The 22,582-nt window shown below is 40.3% G+C and overlaps 1 protein-coding gene across 1 annotated transcript in view; it reads right to left on the bottom strand.

The window, feature by feature from the left end:
- LOC103112195 (phosphatidylinositol 3,4,5-trisphosphate 3-phosphatase TPTE2-like) overlaps nt 1-22,582 on the bottom strand; it is a 71,370-nt gene that overhangs the window by 14,135 nt on the left and 34,653 nt on the right. The window contains exons 10-20 of the mRNA XM_060193516.1: nt 21,102-21,263; nt 17,902-18,021; nt 16,465-16,564; nt 16,249-16,312; nt 15,339-15,403; nt 11,637-11,697; nt 7,905-7,986; nt 7,716-7,804; nt 4,608-4,669; nt 3,440-3,520; nt 889-994 (exon numbers count right to left, since the gene is read on the bottom strand). Coding sequence (XP_060049499.1) covers nt 889-994; nt 3,440-3,520; nt 4,608-4,669; nt 7,716-7,804; nt 7,905-7,986; nt 11,637-11,697; nt 15,339-15,403; nt 16,249-16,312; nt 16,465-16,564; nt 17,902-18,021; nt 21,102-21,263 — 992 coding nt within the window. The remainder of the gene's footprint in view (nt 1-888; nt 995-3,439; nt 3,521-4,607; nt 4,670-7,715; nt 7,805-7,904; nt 7,987-11,636; nt 11,698-15,338; nt 15,404-16,248; nt 16,313-16,464; nt 16,565-17,901; nt 18,022-21,101; nt 21,264-22,582) is intronic.

The following is a 22,582-nucleotide window of genomic DNA, read 5'->3' as shown; positions in this document are numbered from 1 at the left end:
AACAAATGGGAATAAATAAATAAATAAAATAAAAATAAAAAAAGAATTTGTGGGGTGTCAGGCAGTAGTGCAGCAGGTTAAGTGCACGTGGCGTGAAGCACAAGCACCAGCTTAAGGATCCTGGTTCTCCACCTGTGTGTGGGGGGGTCACCTCACAAGCAGTGAAGCAGTTCTGCAGGTGTCTCTCTTTCCTCCTCTCTGTCTTCCCCTCCTCTCTCCATTTCTCTTTGTCCTATCTAACAATAGCAATAACAACAATAACTATAACAACAATAAAAAACAAGGGCAACAAAAGGGAAAATAAATATAAAAAATTTAAAAAAACAAACAAAAAAAGAATTTGTGATGGTGACATTTCTTTGCTGGTAGGATCCTTCACACACCTTGACGGAGCTCACAGGTGTAGAAAGCTATTTGGTGGAGGGGAGGAGGAAGAAGGCAGAGACCTGAGGTAGTGAGGAAAAAATTTCTCTCTCAGCAGAGGAGGGAAGGGAATGAGATAGTGGTGCCTTTGTCAGGAGGAAGCCTGATAGCTAAACAAATCAGAAATTAAAGAAATGAGTATGAAATTCCTTCTCGTGGCTCACAGACATTCCTTTCTTCATCCTTAAAGGCTCGACTCTGAAAAGTACCTTAGAGGCTGAGACCAGAAGCATTGAGGACAGGAGAAAAGCAGGAGGGCATATGAACTCCTAAGGCATCACTGAACTGATGCACAATTTCAGGGGCCCACGTTCATAGGTGAGCGTACAAAACAAACAAATACAGTGTAGCTGTTATTGGCTGGGGTTGTCTTACACAGATATAAGCAAACCCCACAGTTACCCTGACCCCCTCATACACATAACTCACATTACCTGCTTGAGTTTTCAGATACAAAGAACTTACCGTGAATTGAATATATGACGATTTTTCTGAGAAAGAGTAGTTTCCTTGGAGGTAGATTCAAACTGTACATGTTTTTCAGATCAGCAAAATACCCGACATACCTATGCTGCAGACAACATAAAGCTCAATTTAAATGAAGGGGGAGAGTCTAAAGTTGGCATTCCTGATTGAAAAAAAAAATCAGAACTTAAAGAGAGTAACTTAAAGAGATACGCATATGTGTATAGACTGGCACTTTGTTACTTACAAAGCAATTTTATTAACCCTTGGTTAACAAAAAATACTTTAAAATAAGGGGCCGGGTGGTGGCGCACCTGGTTGAGCACACTTGTTACAATGTGCTGGTCCCCACCTGCAGGGGGAAAGCTTTGCAAATGATGAAGCAGAGCTGCAGGTGTCTCTCTGTCCCTCTCCTTCTCTATCACCCCTTTCCCTCTTGATTTCTGGCTGTCTCTATTCGATAAATAAATAAAGATAAAAAATTTTTTAAAAATACTTTAATTTGGGGAGTGGAGTTTTCACACCTCTGTATGCGCATAAGACACTGTACCCACCACCAAAGTGCCAGTAAAAATAGTTATTTTTAGAATTTTATTTTATTCATTCATTTATTTGGGGTAGAAACAGAACGAAGTTGAATGGTCTAGGAGGTGGTACAGTAGATAAAGCACTGACTCTCAAGCATGACATTCTGAGTTCAATCCCCAGCAGCACATGTACCAGAGTGATTTCTGGTTCTTTCTCTCTCTTACTCTCTCTTTCTCTGCCTATCTTTTTCATGAATAAATAAATAAAATATTAAAAAACAGAAAGAAGTTGAGAGAGGGGAAGACAGATGGGGGTGGGGACAGAGACACCCACAGCACTGATTCACCACTTGTGAAGCTTCCCCTAAGCAGACACGGACCAGGAGCTTGAACTCAGGTCCTGGCACATACTAATGTAATGGCACATACTAAACTCAGCTCCTTGTCTCTTCCTTCTCTCCCCTCTTTTTTCTTCCCTCTCCCTTTTCCTCCCCCCCTTTTTGTTTAGGTATAGTAGAAAGGTAATAATAAAGTTGAGTTCTTTATTCCAAACTCAGTGCCTAGGGCCAGCAGACACTATGTATACTCACCTTCACTCTACCCCTAAACCTGGATATTTTAGAGGAAATGCCTGACACCTAATCACTTGGTCCCTGATATCATATGAACAGCACCAAGGGAGCTCCATGGATGAAGGAACAGTGTTTTGGTGTCTCTCCTCCACTCTCCTCCTCTCTAAGACTATAGAAAATAATGGGAGGTTAGGTAGTGGTGAACCTAGTTAAGCATACACATTATGATGTGAAAGGACTTGGTTCAAGTCCCTGGTCCCCACCTGCAAGGGGGAATCTTCACGAGTGATGAACAGGGCTGCAGGTATCTCTCTGTCTCTTTCCCTCTCTACCCCTACCATCTCAATTTCTCTCTGTCTCTATCCAATAATAAATAAATTAAATAAATTAAAAGATTAAAAAGCAAGAAGTAAAGGGGACCGGGCAGTAGTGCACCAGGTTAAGTGCACATAATACAAAGCACAAAGACCAGCACAAGGATCCTGGTTCTGGTTCCAGCCTCCAACTCGCCACACAAGCGGTGAAGTAGGTCTGCAGGAATCTGTCTTTCTCTCCCCCTCTCTGTCTTCCCTTCTTCTCTCAATTTCTCTCTGTCCCTATCCAACAACAGCAGCAACAACAATGGGAAAAAGATGGCTAACAGGAGCAGTGGACTCATAGTGCAGGTATCAAGTCCCAATGATAAACTTGGAAGCAAGAGAGAGAAAGAAAGGAAGAAAGAAAGAAAGAAAGAGAAGAAGAAAAAGAAAGAAAAGAAAGGAAAGAAAGAAGGAAAGAAAGAAAGAAAGAAAGAAAGAAAGAAAGAAAGAAAGAAATGGGATGGCCATTCCACACACTATGCATGTGCAAGGCCCTTGGTTCATTCCTGGTGTCCCATAAAAAATAATAATTACATTTCAAATCGAGGTGCCTGGGGAGAATTCAGCTTGCAAAGCCCAGGCAGTGCCTGAGTGTCGTTCCTGGTTTCTGGGAGGGATCAGTGCTGCCTAATGAGTTTCAGAGAAGAATCTAAATAGAAAAGATATTGTGTGTGTGTGTGTGTGTGTGTGTGTGTGTGTGTGTGTGTCTGTGTGTGTGTGTGTGTGTGTTTTGGCATTGCCAGGTGGTGGCGCACCAGTTTCAGTGCACATAGTACAAAGCGCAAGGGCCCATGTAAGGATTCAGGTTTGAACCCCCAGCTCCCTACCTGCAAGGGGGTCACCTAACAAGTGGCGAAGCAAGTCTGCAGGTGTCTATCTTTATCCTTATGCCCCACTCCTTTCTCAATTTCCCTCTGTTCTATACAACAACAACAACAACAAAAGTGGCAAAAATGGCTGTTAGGAGTAGTGGATTCGTAGTGCTGGCACTGAGCCCCAGTATCAGACAGAAAATACAGTTCTCCCACAGAACCCACACACACATAGAAAGACAGAGAGGAAGGAAGGTTGGCAGGACGAAGAACAAATTTACCTGGGATGGCGTTTCCACTCCTTGATATTTAGAGCTGGTGGTTTTATCTGTGCGGCGCTCTCCAAAATAATAAAGACTATCCTACAGAAAAAGGGACAGATTAATCATGGTTCATCTATACTTTCTTTTCCTATATAAGGCATCCTTAGAATTAAAAAAATATATTTATTTATTTATTCCCTTTTGTTGTCCTTGCTGTTTTATTGTTGTAGTTATTATTGATGTTGTCATTGTTGGATAGGACAGAGAGAAATGGAGAGAGGAGGGGAAGACAGAGAGGAGGAGAGAAAGACAAGACACCTGAAGGCCTGCTTCACCACCTGTGAAGCGATTCCCCTCCAGGTGGGGAGTGGGGGGAGGAGGCTGGAACCGGGATCCTTAGGCGGGTCCTTGCACCATGTGCGCTTAACCTGCTGCGCTACCACCCGACTCCCAGAATTAAAAAAAAATTATATTTATTTTTCCTTTTGTTGCCTTTGTTTTTTTATTGTTGTTGTAGTTATTATTGTTGTTATTGATATTGTCGTTGTTAGAACAGAGAGTGCCGGGAGCCAAAACCTTAGCTAAGTTTCTCACATAACCGGTGAGCGGACATTCTGATCATTGGAACTGAGATTACCATCTAGCTGTTTGGAAAGTTGCTCACCCACCTCCCTCCCCCCACTACCTTAGCAGAACTTCCTCATGGTGTGTGCTTAAAATGCGGCTGCAAAATAAAATTTTCAGAGCTTGATCAGACCTCATGACTTGCTCTCATTCTTCGTGTCTCTTGTCCCCTCCATTCTCTCGCCCCCTACCCTAGGTTTCGGTCGATAACCCCGCAGGCCGGGGCAAGAGAGAAATGGAGAGAGGAAGGGAAGACAGAGAGGAGGAGAGAAAGACACTGCTTCCCCACTTGTGAAGTGACTCCCCTGCAGGTGGACTCTAACCGGGATCCTTACACCGGTCCTTGCGCTTTGCGCCACATGCGCTTAACCCGCTGTGCTACTGCCCGACTCCCCATCCTTAGAATTTTTAGGGACATGTGATTTTCTCAAGTCCTAACAACCTCCTCTCCAATGATTTCATTAGGTATCATGACTCTGAAAATCATTATCAAATCCTACCAATGAAGTCTTAGAACTAGCCAATCAACATAAGACCATTTGTAGCAACATTTTTTCCATACCTCTGCAGTAAAAAATATTTCACTGGCAATAAGGTAGGCACAAATCATCGTTCCAGTTCTTCCTAGAAAAGAAGGGAAATTTGTTTATGCACAACCTACCACAGTCCATTGTAGTACTTGATATAAGACTACTCTCAGAACTGTTCAGAGACTTTATCCTTGGATTTATTTTTATAAAAATACTTTATTTATCCCCTTTGGTTGCCCTTGTTGTTTTATTGTTGTAGTTATTGTTGTTGTCGTTATTGATGTCATCGTTGTTAGATAGGAAAGAGAGAAAATGGAGAGAGGAGGGGAAGACAGAGAAGAGGAGAGAAAGATAGACACCTGCAGACCTGCTTCACTGCCTGTGAAGTGACTCCCCTGCAGGTGGGGAACCGGGGGCTGGAAGCGGGATCCTTATGCTGGTCCTTTGTGCTTTGTGCCACCTGCACTTAACCCACTGAGCTACTGCCGACTCCCAAAAATACTTTATTTACTTTATTGTAATGAGAGAGAGCTACAGGGAGAAAGATACACAGAGAGAGAGATACCAGAGTTTCTGCTCAGTTCTGGCTTATGGTGGTGCTAGGGATTGAACCTGTGATCTCAGAGCCTCAGGTTTGAAAAGTCTTTTGTATGACCGTTATGCTATCTCCCCTACCCTGGGTTGATTTTATTTCACTGTGGATGTGTTTGTTCAAAATATTTCAATTCAGAATCCAAAGCTCTTTCTTGCTCCTGAGGTTCTACCTGGCATGTTGCATTTAACTGTGTGAGTGAATGCATGAATGCACATTCACCCTGCTCTTGAAACACTGCTGCTGAGGAAGAAAGTAAAGTCCTTTCATAAATGACTTTCTTTTTTATTTTTTTAAATATTTATTCATTTATTCCATTTTGTTGCCCTTGTTGTTTTATTATTGTAGTTATTATTGTTGTTGATGTCATCGTTGGATAGGACAGAGAGAAATGGAGAGAGGAGGGGAAGACAGAGAGGGGGAGAGAAAGATAGACACCTGCAGACCTGCTTCACCGATTGTGAAGTGACTCCTCTGCAGGTGGGGAGCCGGGGCTCAAACCCGGATCCTTCAGCTGGGCCCTTGCGCTTTGCGCCATGTGCACTTAACCCGCTACGCTACCGCCCGACTCCCATAAGTGACTTTCTGTTGTCATTTTACTCACTCCCAACTAAAATCAACTTCTTTGCATCATCACACTAGAAAAACTCCAGTATAAATTTTAGGTTTCTTGGGTGGTGGCACACCTGGTTGAGCACACATGTTACAATGCACACGGATTTGGGCTTGAGCCCCCCAGTCCTCACCTGCAGGAAAAAAGCTCTGCAAGTGCTAAAGCAGTATTGCAGGTGTCTCTCTTTCTTGTTCCTTCTCTATCTTACCCTTCCCTCTCAGTTTCTGGCTGTCTCTATCCAATAAATAGATAAAGATTTTTTTAAATTTAAGTTTTTGAATTAGCACTGTTGCTGATTCCCTTAATCTAAAAATAAATAAATAAATAAATAAGGAAAAGGTTCTTACAAAGTTTAAGAGAAAAAAGCTTTCTTGTTGTCACTTCATTGCTCTGGGCCAACTTCTTCAGGTAGAAAGAGATAGGCACAGAAAGTAGAAAAGATACCACAACACCGATGTGATGTGGGCTGAACTTGAACCTGAGTTGTGTGCATGGCTACATTGCCAGCTCATATGAGCTATCTTGCCAGCCCAGGCACAAGGCTAAATAAAACTGCTCTAACAGATTCTAAAGTTAAGCAGAAGCAGCATGCACACACACACACACACACACACACACATTTTTTTCAGTCATCAGTAGAGCTTCACTGCTTGAGCCTGATTTTTAAAATTTCATTTTATTATTATTATTTTTTATCAGAGCACTGCTGAACTCTGGCTTATGGTGGTGTGGGGGATAGAACCTGGAAACTCAGAGCCTCAGCCATTAAAGTTTGCTTGTATAACCATTATACTATCACCCCCACCGTGAGGCTGACTTTTTCAGATTCAGAGATAGATAGATAGAGAAAAAGACATCATAGCACAGACCCAAGTTTCCCTCCGTGCAGTAGAAGCCAGGATCAAACCCGGGCTGTATCCATGACAAGCAGACGTATTATCCAAGTAAACAGTCTTGCTCGTACATTTGATAGATGTATTGGTAAATGAAAATGAAGAAGCACAAATATGTTGATAGACATGGAAAATGTTTAAGCTTCCTTAGTTCTGTTATTTCTATTTTGTCCCCCCTCCCTCTTTACTTCCTTCTCATTCACTCTTGAGAGCTTGTTTGGATGTTCTAGCAGGGGAGTGTAGCTACTCGTATACCCTCAACCGGTCCTCTCTATTTGGGGAAGGCCATCCTCTTCCTTCAACCGAGTGCACAGCTTCAGGAGGGATGCAAATAGAGCAGTGAGGGAGGAAGTGGACACCCGCCTAGCCAACCAGATCAGCTGAATCAACCCTGGCGATCAGTGGGGTGACAGATGTCGCAGGCAGATCACCCTCAGATCCCCTTCTCATTCACTCTTGATGCTAATATTTTTAAATTATTTATTTATTTATTTATTCTTTTTTGAAATTTTCTTTATTGGGGGATTAATGGTTTACAGTCGGCAGTAAAATACAATAGTTTGTACATGTGTAACATTTCTCAGTTTTCCACATAACAGTTCAGCCTCCACTAGCTCCTCCTCTGCCATCACGTTCCAGGACCTGAGCCCTTCCCCTCACTCCAGAGTCTTACTTTGGTGCAATACACCAACTCCAGTCCAAGTTCTGCTTTGTGTTTTCCTTAATTTATATTTATTTATTTTGATAGGACAGAGAGAAATTTTAAGAGGAAAGGGGGGGGATACAGAGGGAGAGAAAAAGAGAGACATCTGAAGCACTTTGCTTCATTCACATTTTGTGCAGCTTTCCTCCTGCAGGTGGAACTGAAGTTTGAACTCGGGTCCTTGCACATGGCAATATGTGTGCTCTACCTGGTACACCACCACTTGGCTAATATTTTTAATGTTTATAACTGTCAATACAGATTCACATCAGTGTGGTGTCTTGTTCTCTGACACATCTTTCTAGTCTCTTTAGCAAAAGAGAAGAAAAGCATGCTTACCTTTGCCTCCTTTACAATGAACCACTACGATGTTTTCCTCATCTTGAGTCAGCCATCTGTCTACTTCTTTACAGAAGTCTATCATCTCACTGATTGTAAATGTAAGATTTTTAGTGAATTCAAATACTTCCAAAACATTACAGCCCTATATACAGCCCTCTCTTGACAACCAAGCTGTGTAAAACTTACCTTAGTGTAGGGACATTGTGATCTTCAATTTTGATGCGATGGACTCTAAAATGGAAGTACTTAGGATCATAAGCTCTCTCACCTAAAATAAATAATATATAGATCATATCTCTATAACTGACAGAGAAAATGATCAAACTAGAAGTAAGTTATAGTTTCCTGTTAGAAATTTCTTACACATCTTTAAAAGGCCCACTCATGCTTGGGGAAAAAAATTAAGGGTCTCAAAAATAGAAGGCTAACAGAGGTTTGTCCATCTTGAGTTATCTAAGTTTAATTTATTTTGACTTTACCCCCCCAAAAAAACCTTACATTTTCTAACAGGTTACTTAGGTACTAGACACTAAAGACCAGAAATAAGTACAGCCAGCCGAAAAACCTGACGCCTGAACACATCCATTTAATATACACTATAGGAAGGAGAAAATCAAGAAAGACAGGGCACTAAGCTGGAGTCAGATCTGTTTTCTACTGTTTTCCCTCATGTAGGGCCAAGCTTGCTTCATATTCTACTTCTAGTGGGTTGTGTGCTTGCTTGATTGTCTTCAAGAACAGGAAGTGGCAGCAAAATGAGAGGGGAGAAAATCCTCCTAAATGTAATACCACTAGAACAGACTCTTCCTTAAATGATTACACTGTATATAGATAAGGCTAGTACAAAAAAGAAATTTATTTATTTATTTTTTTGCCTTTGAACAAATTTTTCAAGGGCAGGGGGGGAGGATAAGAGATAGAAAAAGGGGGAACACTACAGCAATGACGCTTCCTCAGGTGCCATAGTGGTTTCATGTGGTATACTAGCAACTTGAACCATGACTGAGTGAATGGCAAAGCAAACACCTTCCCAGGTGAGCTGAGCTGTTTTTTTTTTTTTAACCTTCTCAACTGTGTACTAAGAAAATTAAAAATGAGCACCTGTGCCCAGGGCTCCTACCCTATAGAGGGCGGCACAAGCCTTTATAGGCTCCTGGCAGGCAGGTTGGTCCATGTCCACCTTAACAGTAGCCCTCTTGCTCAGAGCCTCCCTGTAGCTGTAAGCCAGCCTTGCCACTCTGTTGTCATACACGTTTCCTATCCCTTCAGGCAGCTGTAGCCACAGTTAAACTGCTTGCCAGCTCCTGTCCAAGTCATCTCCCTAGGTATTAGTTACTTTTTGTTTAATGCTCTGGTTACATGGGTTTCAAGTAGTTTACCCTGACTGGTCTTTTTCTACCATGAACTCTGTTATTTTTAGGGTGTGATTTTGCAAGATATGAGATTTTCTTTCCAGGAATGCATGCATCACTTTATAGCAGAAATACTCACATGAATTCTGCCCTGCTCCTTTGTTGGGACTATGTGTAAGCCTGATAGGGCTTAGGGAGAACTGCCCCCATCCTTGGATAGAGGTCTGAGGAGATAACCTCTTGGTGAGTCTCTCTCAACCGAGGTGAGCATAAGGAGGGAAACTCAGACTTAGTTCTTTCCTTCTTTACTCTCAGGCCCACAGAAACCCCAATACTTCCCTCCATTAACTGCAGGCCACATGGCCACAGATTCACTTATTCAAAGTCACCTTCTGATCACAGAAGAGCACACCTTATCACACACTTCATCACACACCTCAGACCCCAGACAAGAGAAATTCCAAACTATATGGCCTTTTGATATCCATCTTCTCTCTGTCTCACCCTATGGGTTTAACCCCTATGCTTCTCTCAAATACCTTTGGATAATTAAGTTGCTTGCATCATGGAGAATAATTGTCTTGTATCTCATCAATTCCTCATACCAGCCCCCTACCTTAGGGGCATGCCAACCGTTAAGAAACCTGTAATTTCTGACATATTTTAGTAATAATTCCCTTCGTTTGTTTTTCTATTTAACCCATGTCCACCTTGCTAATAAAGGAGTTCTGAGTTCTGAGAACGCTGGAGAGCTCCCTGGTGTCTTTTACTTCGTGTCACCCCTGTCATGAGCGAGAAAGAACCGGTCCATTACCTTTCCCCTGGAGTGTGCCGCCCCGTCACAAATGTCAGGGAGCCTGACATGGTCATCTCCTCTGGACCTGCATTCAGACTTCAAGGAAGCTGGGCAGGAGGACGAGAATGGGTCGACGCATTCTCCCCCCATTATTGTTACAAATAATTATACTGTCACAATTGATTAATAGTGCTTTGGCAGTGCCTGGTGGGAATGGAGAGTCAGAAGCACCCCCTCTCCCTTACACAGGGGCATATTTGAAAGTTACATTATGAAAGCGGAGAAGGTGGGTCAACATAGACGGACAAAAGAAGTCATGTTATGACTTGCCCCTCAAAGAAAGAATGTAGAGATTGAGGCCTCCCAGGTACAAGTTGACGTATTGAAACAAAGAAAGATTAATAGTTAAACTGTACCAGACCTAGATGAGCAGTGGTCCACGACTAGGCAAAGATCTGTATGCCCCCCATAGAAGATTAATGATAGAAATAGCCCTCTGCAAAAGTCAAAAACAATTCTGGGCATGACCTCACCTGAGAATAGGGCGATACTAAGTATCGTGCCATTCTTTACAGTAAAAGGGGAGTAACATGTAGCTTGCCAAAGCCACAAGACTATAATGCTTATTGCTACTTCTTTACGAGCTAGTTGCTTAGGCAACCTGAATGTAACCTGAAAAAAGTATAAAAGCTAATACAGTTTCACTATTAAAATGAGTCCAGATTCACCCTCCAATAGAGTGTGGTGTCTATCTGTTCTCCCTCGTGCTGATTCCTGACCCACCGGGGAGGTTGCCTTTGAGACCCCTGACCCTCCTGCTGCTCATACACTGTGGTGGTCCGCGGCACTAGAGATCAACCCGCCAGAGACCTCGACACTCCTTCATTAGACAAGTCTCGGGATGCCAGGGTGACAGTCACTGTCACACTGGGGAATAGTGTGCCTGGCATTTTATAGTATAGTATACTCAGTTGTTATGTATATGATGGTTGGATATAACTGGATGAGTACTGCTACTCTTGTCTCTCTCTCTTTTTTTTTTGCCTCCAGGGTTATTGCTGGGACTTGGTGCCTGTACTATGAATTCTCTGCTCCTGGAGGCTATTTTTCCCATTTTATTGGCCTTGTTGTTGCACTTGTTGTAGTTGTTCTTGTTGTCACAGCTGTTGTTGTTGTTGGATAGGACAGAGAGAAATGGAGAGAGGAGGGGAAGACAGAGAAGAGGAGAGAAAAATAGACACCAGCAAACCTGCTTCACGGCCTGCAAAGTGACTCTTCTGTAGGTGGGGAGCCGGGGGCTCAAACCAGGATCCTTATTCTGGTCCTTGTGCTTTGTGCCATGTGCACTTAACACACTGCACTACCACCTGACCCCCTGCTACTCTTTTTTTAAAAAATTTATTAGTGATTTAATAATGATCAAGCAAACACCTTCCCAGGTGAGCTATCTTCACGGCACCAATAATGAAATACTTTGTGGTCATCTTCAGGGCTTTAAGCTCCATGCTGACTTTTTTTTTTTTTTCAAATAGAGATAAAGAGACAGAGAGAGAAGTAAAGAAACCACATCACCAGGGTTTTCCTTCACCGTAGTGAGGCCTAAACTTGAACCTGGGTCACATACATGGCAAAGAAGAGAGAAAATTTTAACTCATTTATCACCCCCAACAAATGCTTATGATTAAATGAAATGTAAAGACTAAATAGTCATCTTACAAGCAGTAATCTGTTTTCTATCTATAGTAGCAAAATATCTAGATATGTACATACTGCATAGATTGTACACCAAGTAATGGTCCTGATGCTTGATATCCAGAAATCGGACAACTTCCTGGAAAAAAAAGATGGACATATATCTTACATATATCCACATGTAGATACAGAAAGAGACAGAGGAAGGAACTTTGGCTGATTCCCCAGGCATAGCCTAAAATGATTATTACCTTTATTCATTGCCCCTTCCTTAGCACCTTTTTTTGGGGGGGGATGGGGAGTGTAGGAGATATGAGGATATTTACATATAAGTACTGGGTTTTCAGACATTATAGTTATGTTTGACTACTCTTATTAGCTTCTAGCTTAAATACATATTACTTAAAGGCACCAGAGAAGGAAACGATATGTTCACTAGCTTGTATAAATTCATTGCAAATCACTGATTTCTAGTGGTAAGTAGAGCAGAGATCTCTGGTTAGAAAAGCACCCAAACCACACTTGAAGGCAACTCACTTACTAATCCTTCAGCAAATAAGAGGAAGAGAGCTTTAGAAATGAGCTCCATATCAGAAAGAAAGGCAGGCCCCATCTTAGCAAGCTCTTACAGCCTTGCTGTAACACAAGTACTGACAGGGGCCATTTTGGTATCCTTAGGCCAGCCAACTACAGCAACTGAGTGAAGCCCTGCTGAGATCACCACCCAAGCCCAGTGTTGACAGTCACAGTTATGCAGGAAAGCAAGCACAGTGGAATTTCAGATACAAGTTGTAGGACTTCACTCTTAAAATTACTGACCTCCTACGGAAGAAGGGCAAACGCTAGAAGAAGAACTGACCTCCAAAAGTAAACCTATTTTCTTTCTTTCTTTCTTTCTTTCTTTCTTTCTTTCTTTCTTTCTCTCCCTTCCTTCCTTCCTTCCTTTTTTTTTTTTTTTTTTTTTTAACCAGAGCACAGCTCAGCTCTGGCTTATTATGGTGGTATGGGGGACTGAACCTGGGACTCTGGAGTCTGAGGCATGACAGCCACTTTGCATAACCATTATGCTATCTATCCCCACCCATAAACTTATTTCTTCAGCTATACTTTTTGATATTTGGAATCTTAAAATTTTTGTCAATTTTGTGGACTGTTTTACTGCCTTTGCAAAGGGTGTACAATCACATATTCTCTCTCTTTTACATAGTCTTTTTCTTTATTTTCTAGTTTACTAATGTAATCACATAATTTCTGTATGTACACTGAAAGTCTGGGCTTTCAACAGTTTCAGTATTTATTAGAAACTAATAAATATTAATGCTTCATAGGCTAGACCATCTACATTTGCACAACAATGAAACTGACTAAGAACAGATTTCTCAGAATGTAGCCCACTGTTAAGTGACATGTAACCATATATATATATTTTTGTGTGTGTCTACCAGAATACATATATATGTATATATAAAATCTCATAGAATTTATTTTGAACATAAAAATCCAGTGACAAAAGATGCCTTATAATTGCTTATAGTTTGTAATAACTTATGATTGACTTATATAAAGTTAAAAAGGGGGGGCGGGTGGTGGCGCATATGTTACAGTGCTCAAGGACCCTGGTTCGAGCTCCTGGTCCCCACCTGCAGGGGGAAAGCTTTGAAAGTGGTGAAGCAGTGCTGCAGATGTCTCCCTTTCTCTCTCCCTCTCTATCTTCCCTAACTTCTGGATTTCTGGCTGTCTCTATCCAATACATAAAGATAAAAAAAAAAAAAAGTAGGGCAGAGGTAAATAGCATAATTGTCATGCAAAGAGACTTTCATTCCTGAGGCTCCAAAGTCCCAGGTTCAATCTAACATAAATTAGACTAGTAATTACATTTGGTACATTGGGATACTGACTGAAAAGAGAAAAAAATGTTCTATACCTTGATAAAGATGTTGGTCTAATATGTATATACTATATTTAATTTCATTAAGATACTGTATTAGGACATTTTGGTTTTTGACCAGAGCACTACTCAGCTCTGGTTTGTGGTGTTCCCAGGGACTGAACCTGGTACCTACAAACCTCTATTGTGTAGACTACTATACTATCTCCCCAGTCATATCAGCACAGCTTACAGTATTTCTTATGTTTCAATAAAAGAATGAATTATATGTTTGCTGCTATTAGAAGTGTAAATAGCTCTAATGTGAATGTTTACATATATACACATTTCTAAAGCAGTGATTTTCAACTGGAATTTCACAGCAAACAGAATTTTATGTTTAAAGTTCAGAACCTAAAGCAGTATGTTTCCAATGCAATGGAGGATTTTGACCTAAGAGCAAAAATTTTAGTTACAGATTCCTATTCCTATTCTCCCCTATGGTAAACAACAATAGATGGCCACAACTCATTGCAATTTTTTCCATCAAGAAATGTGTACCTGTCAACAACTGCACGTAAACCATTAACCCTTCAATAAAACGATTAAAATTTAAAAAGGTGGATTGGACTGCAAAGGATGAAGGGGGACCAGGGAATTTTGGTGGAGAGATACTGTGTGCTTTGCTTGGGAATGGGGTGTGATAACACATCTGAAGAGGTGAGGAATTAGACTTCGGTGGTGCACCCAGCTGAGCACCCATATCACTATGTGCACAGAGCCAGGTTCAAACCCCCAGTCCCTACCTGCAGAGGGAAGCTTTATGAGCAGTGAAGCAGTGCTATAGATATCTCTGTCTCTCCCTTTCTATCTCCCTTTCCTCCTGATTTCTCTGTTTCTACCCAATAAATAAATAAATATTTTTAAAAGATTTATAAAAAGGCAGAGGAGATAGCATAGTGATTATGCAAAGAGACTGTCATGATTGAGGCTCCAAAGTCTCAGGTATAGTCCCCCAAAGCACCACAAATCAGAGCTCAGTAAAATAAATGAAGCAGTAAAATAAATAAATATGGGAGTCGGGCAGTAGCTCAACAGGTTAAGCGCAAGTGGCGCAAAGTGCAAAGACTGGTTTAAGGATCCCGGTTCGAGCCCCTGGCTCCCCACCTGCAGGGGAGTTGCTTCACAAGCGGTGAAGCAGGTCTGCGGGTGTCTATCTTTCTCTCCCCCTCTCTGTCTGCCCCTCCTCTCTCCATTTCTCTCTGTCCTACCCAACAACAATGACATCAATAACAATAGCTACAACAATAAAACAAGGGCAACAAAAGAGAGTAAATAAATATTTTAAAAATCTAAAAATAAATAAAATAAACAAATAAATAAACAAGATAATAAGAATAAAGAAAGTGGAATCAGTTTTTTACTCATTCATTCCAAACAGGATTTGTAATCTGCTTTGTCCAGCAGAGTGATATAAAAGTCACATCATACTAGTTTCGAGTCTGTTCTTTCCAACATGCGAACAAACCTAAACCACCCAGTCCTGAGATTTCAGACTACCCAATCCTGAGATGCCTAGTTGCTGTCTGTTGGTCCATAGGTTAACCAAGTCAAGACGAATGGATCAGTAAAACCACTCAGAGACGCCTGACCCCACATCACAAAACACTTTGTCATGAGTTAAGTAAATGATTGCTATTGTAAGTCACTAAATTTGGGGGTGATTCATAAGACACCAAAAAAAATTGATATAACCTTGACAATAATTAGATGAGATCCAGTATATTCAGGGTGGTATGGTCATAGACTAAAAACAAGTTGCTAGAATGAAGCCATCTCTAGACCAATATTAGACTTATTACTCCAGCCTGTTTATTGAGAAATACAAATATATCTTAGATCAACATGCTTACCGTCATAGGATTCCTATAGAAGGACTCTTTTCCTGAAGATGGAAAGGACATGGCAATGATTCGTTCTGGAAGTAAATGCAGTCACTATTACACACACTATTGTTAATGTGAGATCATATATAAGTACTTAAATTTTAACCAAACTCCATTTTCATAGAAAAGAACTTTCAGGATTGAGACTCACAGGAAAAGCTACCTCTCAGGAGAACCAAAAATATGTTAAACTAACCAATATCACCAGAATGGCCTCATAGCATTCCCAGAGATTCACCTGGTTCCAGCTACATGGGCCAGAATTATATGGAGCTCTTCCTGAGCACATTTGAGGGCTGGGTTGGAGCATTTAAGGTTAAGAGATATTGGGAACTGGTTGGGTTCTTACCCATGCTCTTGACCCAGAAACCTAAACCCTCCAAAGCAAAGACTGCATCCACTGGAATTCTAGGAGAAGATTGGGTCTTTCTCAATCTATAAAAGCCAGGATAGTTACTACATCTCAAACATTAAATCAAGCTAAAGGAATCTGCTGAAAAACCTATTCTACTGTCTGTACTGTAACCAAGTAGCAATTAATAGAGATGACACTTGAGATTTGCCATTTTCAGGGCTAAACCACAAATAGGCTATACTATCATCATGACATATGTCTCCATGAGTAAAGGATGTGCTTTGAAAGAGCATGACTTGTAGCCCAGGAGGTGGCATGAAGACCTCTCAAGCATGAATCATGAGTTTGAATCACAGCATGTCATGTGTCAGAGTTAGGTTCTCTTTCTCTCCAATAAATAAATATATGATTTTTGTAAAGGAAAGAGCATTTCAAAGAAACAAGCACAAAACACATTATTCACACATAAGGAAAATGTGGACTTAATTAAGTATAAGTAAATGAACAATAAATATCACAAACCAGTAACATAAGTAAGGTCTAAGTCAAATCCATCCTTTCTGTATCTTCGTTTATTTCCTGAAACCTGAGTTAAAAAACAAACAAACAAAAGAACCCCAGCATTAATTTAGAAGACATAAATAGTCATTTAAAAAAGAAATATTATTATATCCACCCCTACTGCCAATATTCACAAGCATTCTCTCTGAGTCATCAACGTGGCTTTTCCCCACTTACTATCCTTCTGGTCACCATTTCAAGTTGCCTTTTTTGATAAGCCAGATGGAAAATTCTTATCAGCATAATAAGTCGTAGAGGCCGAAATAACACTGCCAGTCTAAAAATAAAAAGATCAAATTTTGTCTGATCTTGAATCAGATGTTTGTTTATCAATATAAATTAACTCTAGTAGTTTTTAACTCCAGGTAATTTTGTAGACTCCTCCCACTCCCACACCAACCTCCTACTTACCTTTTATGGATTATTCCTCAATACCTGGAGACATTTTTATTAATACAACTTTGTGTAAGGGGTTGCTACTTGGATCAAGTGGGTAGAGTCCAGGAATATCACTATTAACAAACAGGACACCCTCATAGTATAGAACTGTCTGGTCCAAAATATTAATAGTGCTCAAACTGGAAAACTTTGCTCTGGAGAAATAGTTACGACTATAGAATCTAAGAATCAGTGGATTTAGCTTGTGTAACGATGCCAGAGCCTATCCACTACAAGTTTCGTAGCTGAAATCAAGAGCAGATGGAACACAGATCAGTGAATGAAACTAGGAAGGCACCTAACTTCATCCCAGTACTTCTCTCATTGCCCTCTCTGCTTACGAAGAGTAAAGAAAAAAAAAAAAAAAGCCAGAAGTATCATGTACATATTTTAGTTTCCTGTCTGTTACATATTTCACTCCCCTGATATCTGACTTTGCCTCTGACCTGGTCATTTCAACTGTAGTGTCAAACTCTAACTTTGGATTGCTATTTCACTTGGGTTTCTGCTCCATTAGCTTCGTTTTAACAGGATCATCACTAAACATGTCAGCTCAACTCAATGCTCTCTTGACATTAAAAAAAAATTGGAATTTCATGTGTATAAAATTTGTGATCAAACTCGAAGGGAAATATAGTGGAAATTTTAAAACATACAGAAGTTAGTTTACCACAAGAAGCAAAGCTTTCTAGCTTCTTTTTGAATGTTCCACCTTCATTTAATTCAAGGTACTTTCTATGTAACCCCCCCTTTCTAGTTTCCTTACACCACCATCCCTTGATTTCCAAGTGTGTCAGAAACAATTAACTTTCAAAAAGTTTATCTGTCACAGAATCAGTACATTTAGCGGTTAAAATTTGGGGGAAGGGGGACAGGTAGTGGCACATTCTATAGAGCAGATGTGTTATCAGGTGCCAGGATCCAGGTTCAAGCCCCTTGTTCTCAGCTCTGGGGGATAGCTTTATCAGTGGTAAAACAACGTTGCAGAGGTCTCTCTCCATCTCTGTTCCCCCCTTTCCTTCTAGGTTTCTTTCTGTCTCTAGCCAATAAGTAAATAAATATTTTTAAAAGACTAGGAGGGAAGATAAATGAATCTGTTATATTTTAAAAGGTTATATACAATGAAAATCACAGAACATGCAAAAAGTGTATGAAGTGAATCATAAACTATCTTACCTGGGGAGATCTTTAAGAAACTTAAAGTCATAAAAAAGATAAACAGTGTCAACACCTAGGGCCACTATGACAATGATAGCATCTAAGGAGTTGAGGGCATCAGAAAAATAGTGCATTATCCTGTAATATAAAACAAAATGTTACAAGTGTGTGTGGTGTTGTCTGAGTCCCACACATAGTTTCACAGCTCTGGACGAATTTTTTTCTAGACATAGACAGACAGAGAGGCACTATGGCACCAAAACTTCTCCTAGTGCAATAGTGCTCCCATGTGGTATGTCAGGGGTTCAAACCTGGGCCGTACAGTATATATGGGTAAGGTTGGTGCCCTGAGAGGTGAGCTTTTTTGCTAGTCATTGACATAGAGCTATTTTATTATTATTTTTTCCAAATTCAAGGTATATATACTACAAAACAAGACTGAAAGCCAATTTAGTATATTTCAAATGCTGGGCAAGTTAGAACAATTTTTACTGTAACTGACCAGGGTCAACATCTTGAAGAATATATTACAAGGTAATCTTCATCAAATACATATATGTATATATGTACATGCAAGTATATCTAGAAATTGTAATTTTTTAAAAGATTTTATTTATTCATTAATGAAAAAGATAGGAGAGAGAGAGAACCAGACATCACTCTGGTACATGCGCTGCCGGGGATTGAACTCAGGACCTGCTGCTTGAGAGTCCAATGCCCTATCCACTGTGCCACTTACCAGACCACAGAGATTGTAATTTTGATGTGTGCCAAAATACCCACTTCATCAGTATGAAGATAAAGATGTATTTTAAGAGCATGTGTTATTTGGCTATTCCCTAGGAAGAATCAAACTTTTTAAAATTTCTGTTTTTAAAGAGCTGGAGACCCAAAGGGGCACAATTTCACTACAAAACACACATACACAGAGAGAGAGAGAGAGAGAGAAAGAGAGAGAGAGAGAGAGAGAGAGATATCCAGAGCTTCTCTGATACAATAGCACCTCCCATGCGTCAGGGTTTGACCCTGAGTTGTGAGCATGGGAAGGCATAGACCCTAATTGGTGAGCTCTGTTTCTCTCTCATTAGTGAATTACACTTTAATGATTGTCAATGGGTTTACTAAAATTGGCTATAGAGGAAATATTAATATTTCATAAGCTTATACATGCATGTGACAAAAGCATTACTATAGTAATCTGCAAAAACAAAGTAATCTGTAATAACAAAGGAGGATATAGAAGCAAAATACTGAAAGAGAAGTGAGGTTACCTCCACACAGGTGGATCTAAAAGGCGCAATGTTGGGCAGCATGACTATGGAATGGAAGCCAAACAGGTCACAGTCTTAGAGCGATTGAAGCTATGAGGAGTGTTCAAAAGGATTTGATGAGGGGGTTGAGTGATATCACACCCAGTAGAGCACACATATTATCATGCTCAAGGACCTGGGTTCAAGCCCCTAGTCCCCATCTGCAAGGGGAATCTTTATAAGCAGTAAAGCAGTGCTGCAGGTATCTCTCATTCTCTCTCTTTTTCTATCTCTCCCTTTCCTCTCAATTTGTCTCTACAGAAAGAAAGAAAAGAAATACAAAAAGAAAGAAGGAAAGAAAGAAGGAAGGAAGGGAGGAAGGAAGGAAAAAAGGAAGGGAGCAAGGAAAGGAGGGAGTAAGGGAGGGAGGAAGGGAGAGAGGGGGAGGAAAGGGAAGATTTGACCACCAAGAATGGTGGATTTGTGTGAGCACCAAGACCCTGATGGCAAAAAAGTAATGATAAAATAATAAAAATAAAAATTAATGGGGCCAGGTGGTGGTGCACCTGGTTGAGCTCACGTTACAGTGCTCAGGGTCCTGGGTTCAAGTCCCCAGTCCTCACCTGCAGAGGGAAAGCTTTACAAGTGGTGAAGCAGTGCTGCAGGTGTCTTTCTTTTTCTCTCCCTATCTACCCTACCCTCTCAATTTCTGGCTATCTCTATCCAATAAATAAAGATAATAAAAAAAACTTAAAAAAATTAAAAGGATCCAATAGAGGGAGTGGGATCTACTACTTTCACTCACAAACTCATGCTCTGGCTTTGCACCTACACAGAGATTCTAGCAGGCTACAGTGGCAAAGTGCTGCAACTTCTGCCCCAACACTGGTTCCTTCAGTGTGGGCACAGATGCTCCAGGGTAAGCTTCTTCCAGCTTTGGGGAATTCCCGTTCAGGCTGAGTTACTCAGGAGTGAGTAACTGCCCTAGTTCAAAAGCACGAGGCCAGATGCTGAGCAGGAGAGGGCTCAAGATGACTTTCTAGAGGAAGTGAGGCTGGGGAGTTTAGAGCCCAGTGCTCAGAGCAATCCAGCTCCAAGGCTTGGTTCATACTATCCATCATCTCAGAATGCCAGTAGGTAGAGGAAATCAGATGCTTCCTCAAAAGTTTGTGTTTAATCGAGGAAGGAAGTTGTTATTTACTATACTCTCAGCTTTTATTTAGACACAACTCTTAATGAAAAAATATATACATGTAATATACACACATATATACATAAATGCACACACATACATACACTGTAAATTTATTTATTTATTTTACTAAAGCACTGCTCAGTTCTAGTTTATGATAATACTAGAGATTGAAGCTGGGGCCTCTGAGCTTCAGGCATGAAAGTCTATTGTGTGACCACTATGCTATCTCTCTGACCAGAATTTACTAATATTTATATTTCACATAAATGTTTCTTTTAATAATGTTCATGCCAATATAATGGCTTCCTGGTGTCATTTTGCAAGTCCTTTAAGCTTTACATGTTAAAGGAGACTAGAGTGCCAGTTGTAACAATATTTAAGCCTGGACTAGGGAGATAACATAATGGTTATGTAAAAAAATATTCTGATGCCTGAGACTCTGAGGTCCCAGGTTCAATCCCCAGCACCACCATAAGCCAGAGGTGAGCAGTACTCTGATCTCTCTCTTTCTTCCTCTCTATAAAATAAAAATAAAGAAAAATTAAAAGACAATATTTAAAACTAATCTAGTAAAGAGAGAGAGAGACAGAGAGAGAGAGAGAGAGAGAGGTGTTGTTTCTCTTATAAAATATACTTCCAGGGAAAATTAGTTTGACAAAAAGGAAAACATTTGGTTGGGTTGACCTGATCATTATCTTGAGATGCTTCTTAAGGCAGCATAGAATAGCTTTGTGTGTGTGTCTGTGTGTGTATTTTCAATCAGTCATACTTACCCATCTACATATACTCGAAGAATAAGATCCAGTAAAAAAAATAAAGCAATGGAAAAACAAACTGAACGATATTCCACAGGAATGTACCGCGAAGGATCAGTGATAAACATATCTACAATCACGAGGGTCACATCCAAAAAGATCAGCAATATTCCAAATATTCTACAATAAATAATAAGAAAGATTCACTGGTTTTCACCCATGTAGTTAAGGTTCTTTAATTTAGATCAGTGATCTGATACAAAAATGTTATTATTTAGCAGTAAGCTGTCCAGGGGTAGGGAGAATTGCCTTGCCTTAGGACCTCCAAAAAATTACTCAGTCTTCATCCAGTAGTAGTAGTAGCTGTTGTTAAGGAACTAAATTCCCACCAAATCCCTGCCCTTCCATTCCTGAGGCTCTGAGATTCGATCCTCAGCATCACCATAAGCTAGAGCTGAGCAGGGCTCTGGTAAAAAAAAATATAAAGTGGGAGTCCGGCGGTAGCACAGCGGGTTAAGGGCACGTGGTGCAAAGTCCAAGGACCAGCATAAATACCCCGGTTCCAGCTCCTGGCTCCCCACCTGCAGGGGAATCGCTTCACAGGCGGTGAAGCAGGTGTCTATCTCTCTCTCTCCCTCTCTGTCTTCCCCTCCTCTCTCCCTTTCTCTCTGTCCTATCTAACAATGACGACATCAATAACAACAACAATAACCACAACAATAAAAAGCAACAAGAGCAACAAAAGGGAATAAATAAATAAATAATAAATATTAAAAATAAATAAATAAATATTTAAAAAAACCACAAAGCCACAAATTCAATCCCCCCTGAGCAGTGCTCTGGTAAAAATAAGAAAGAATATATATATATATATATATATATATATATATATATATATATATAGTGTGTGTGTGTATGCCTCTTCCCGTATCTGTTTTATTAAAATAAATAAATAAAAATTTTAAAATAGGGGCCAGGAGGTGAGTACCCATGTTATAATGTGCAAGGATCCTCTGGGTTCAAGTCCCTTCTCCCACCTGCTGAGGTGGGGGAAAAACTTCAGGAGTAGTGAGGCAATGCTTCAGGTCTCTCTCTCTCTCTCTCTCTCTCTATCTCTATCTCTATCTCTATCTATCTCTCCCTTCCCTTGGATTTCTGTCTCTATACAATAAATAATAAGCAAACTATATATCTTTAAAAAGTGAGAGAGAGAAGGCTTCCAAAACTGAGAAATAGTTCTAACTGTATTTACTAAAATACTTTGCTTAGAATTATATAATTTGAAAATGCATGCTCATTAGTTTTATACTTTAGATGGAAAAAAAACTATACAGACTTATTATTATTATTTATTATTACCTCCAGGCTATTGCTGGGGCTCAGTGCCTGCACTACAAATCCAGTGTTTCTGGAGGCCATTTTTCCCATTATTGTTACCCTTGTTGTTTTTTATTGCTGTAGTTATCATTACTGTTGTCACTGCTGTCATTGTTGTTGGA

Source organism: Erinaceus europaeus, chromosome 7, assembly GCF_950295315.1.
Source record: "Erinaceus europaeus chromosome 7, mEriEur2.1, whole genome shotgun sequence".
In the NCBI taxonomy this organism is placed as follows: Eukaryota; Metazoa; Chordata; class Mammalia; order Eulipotyphla; family Erinaceidae; genus Erinaceus; species Erinaceus europaeus.
This window is presented reverse-complemented; position numbering and strand designations above follow the sequence as displayed.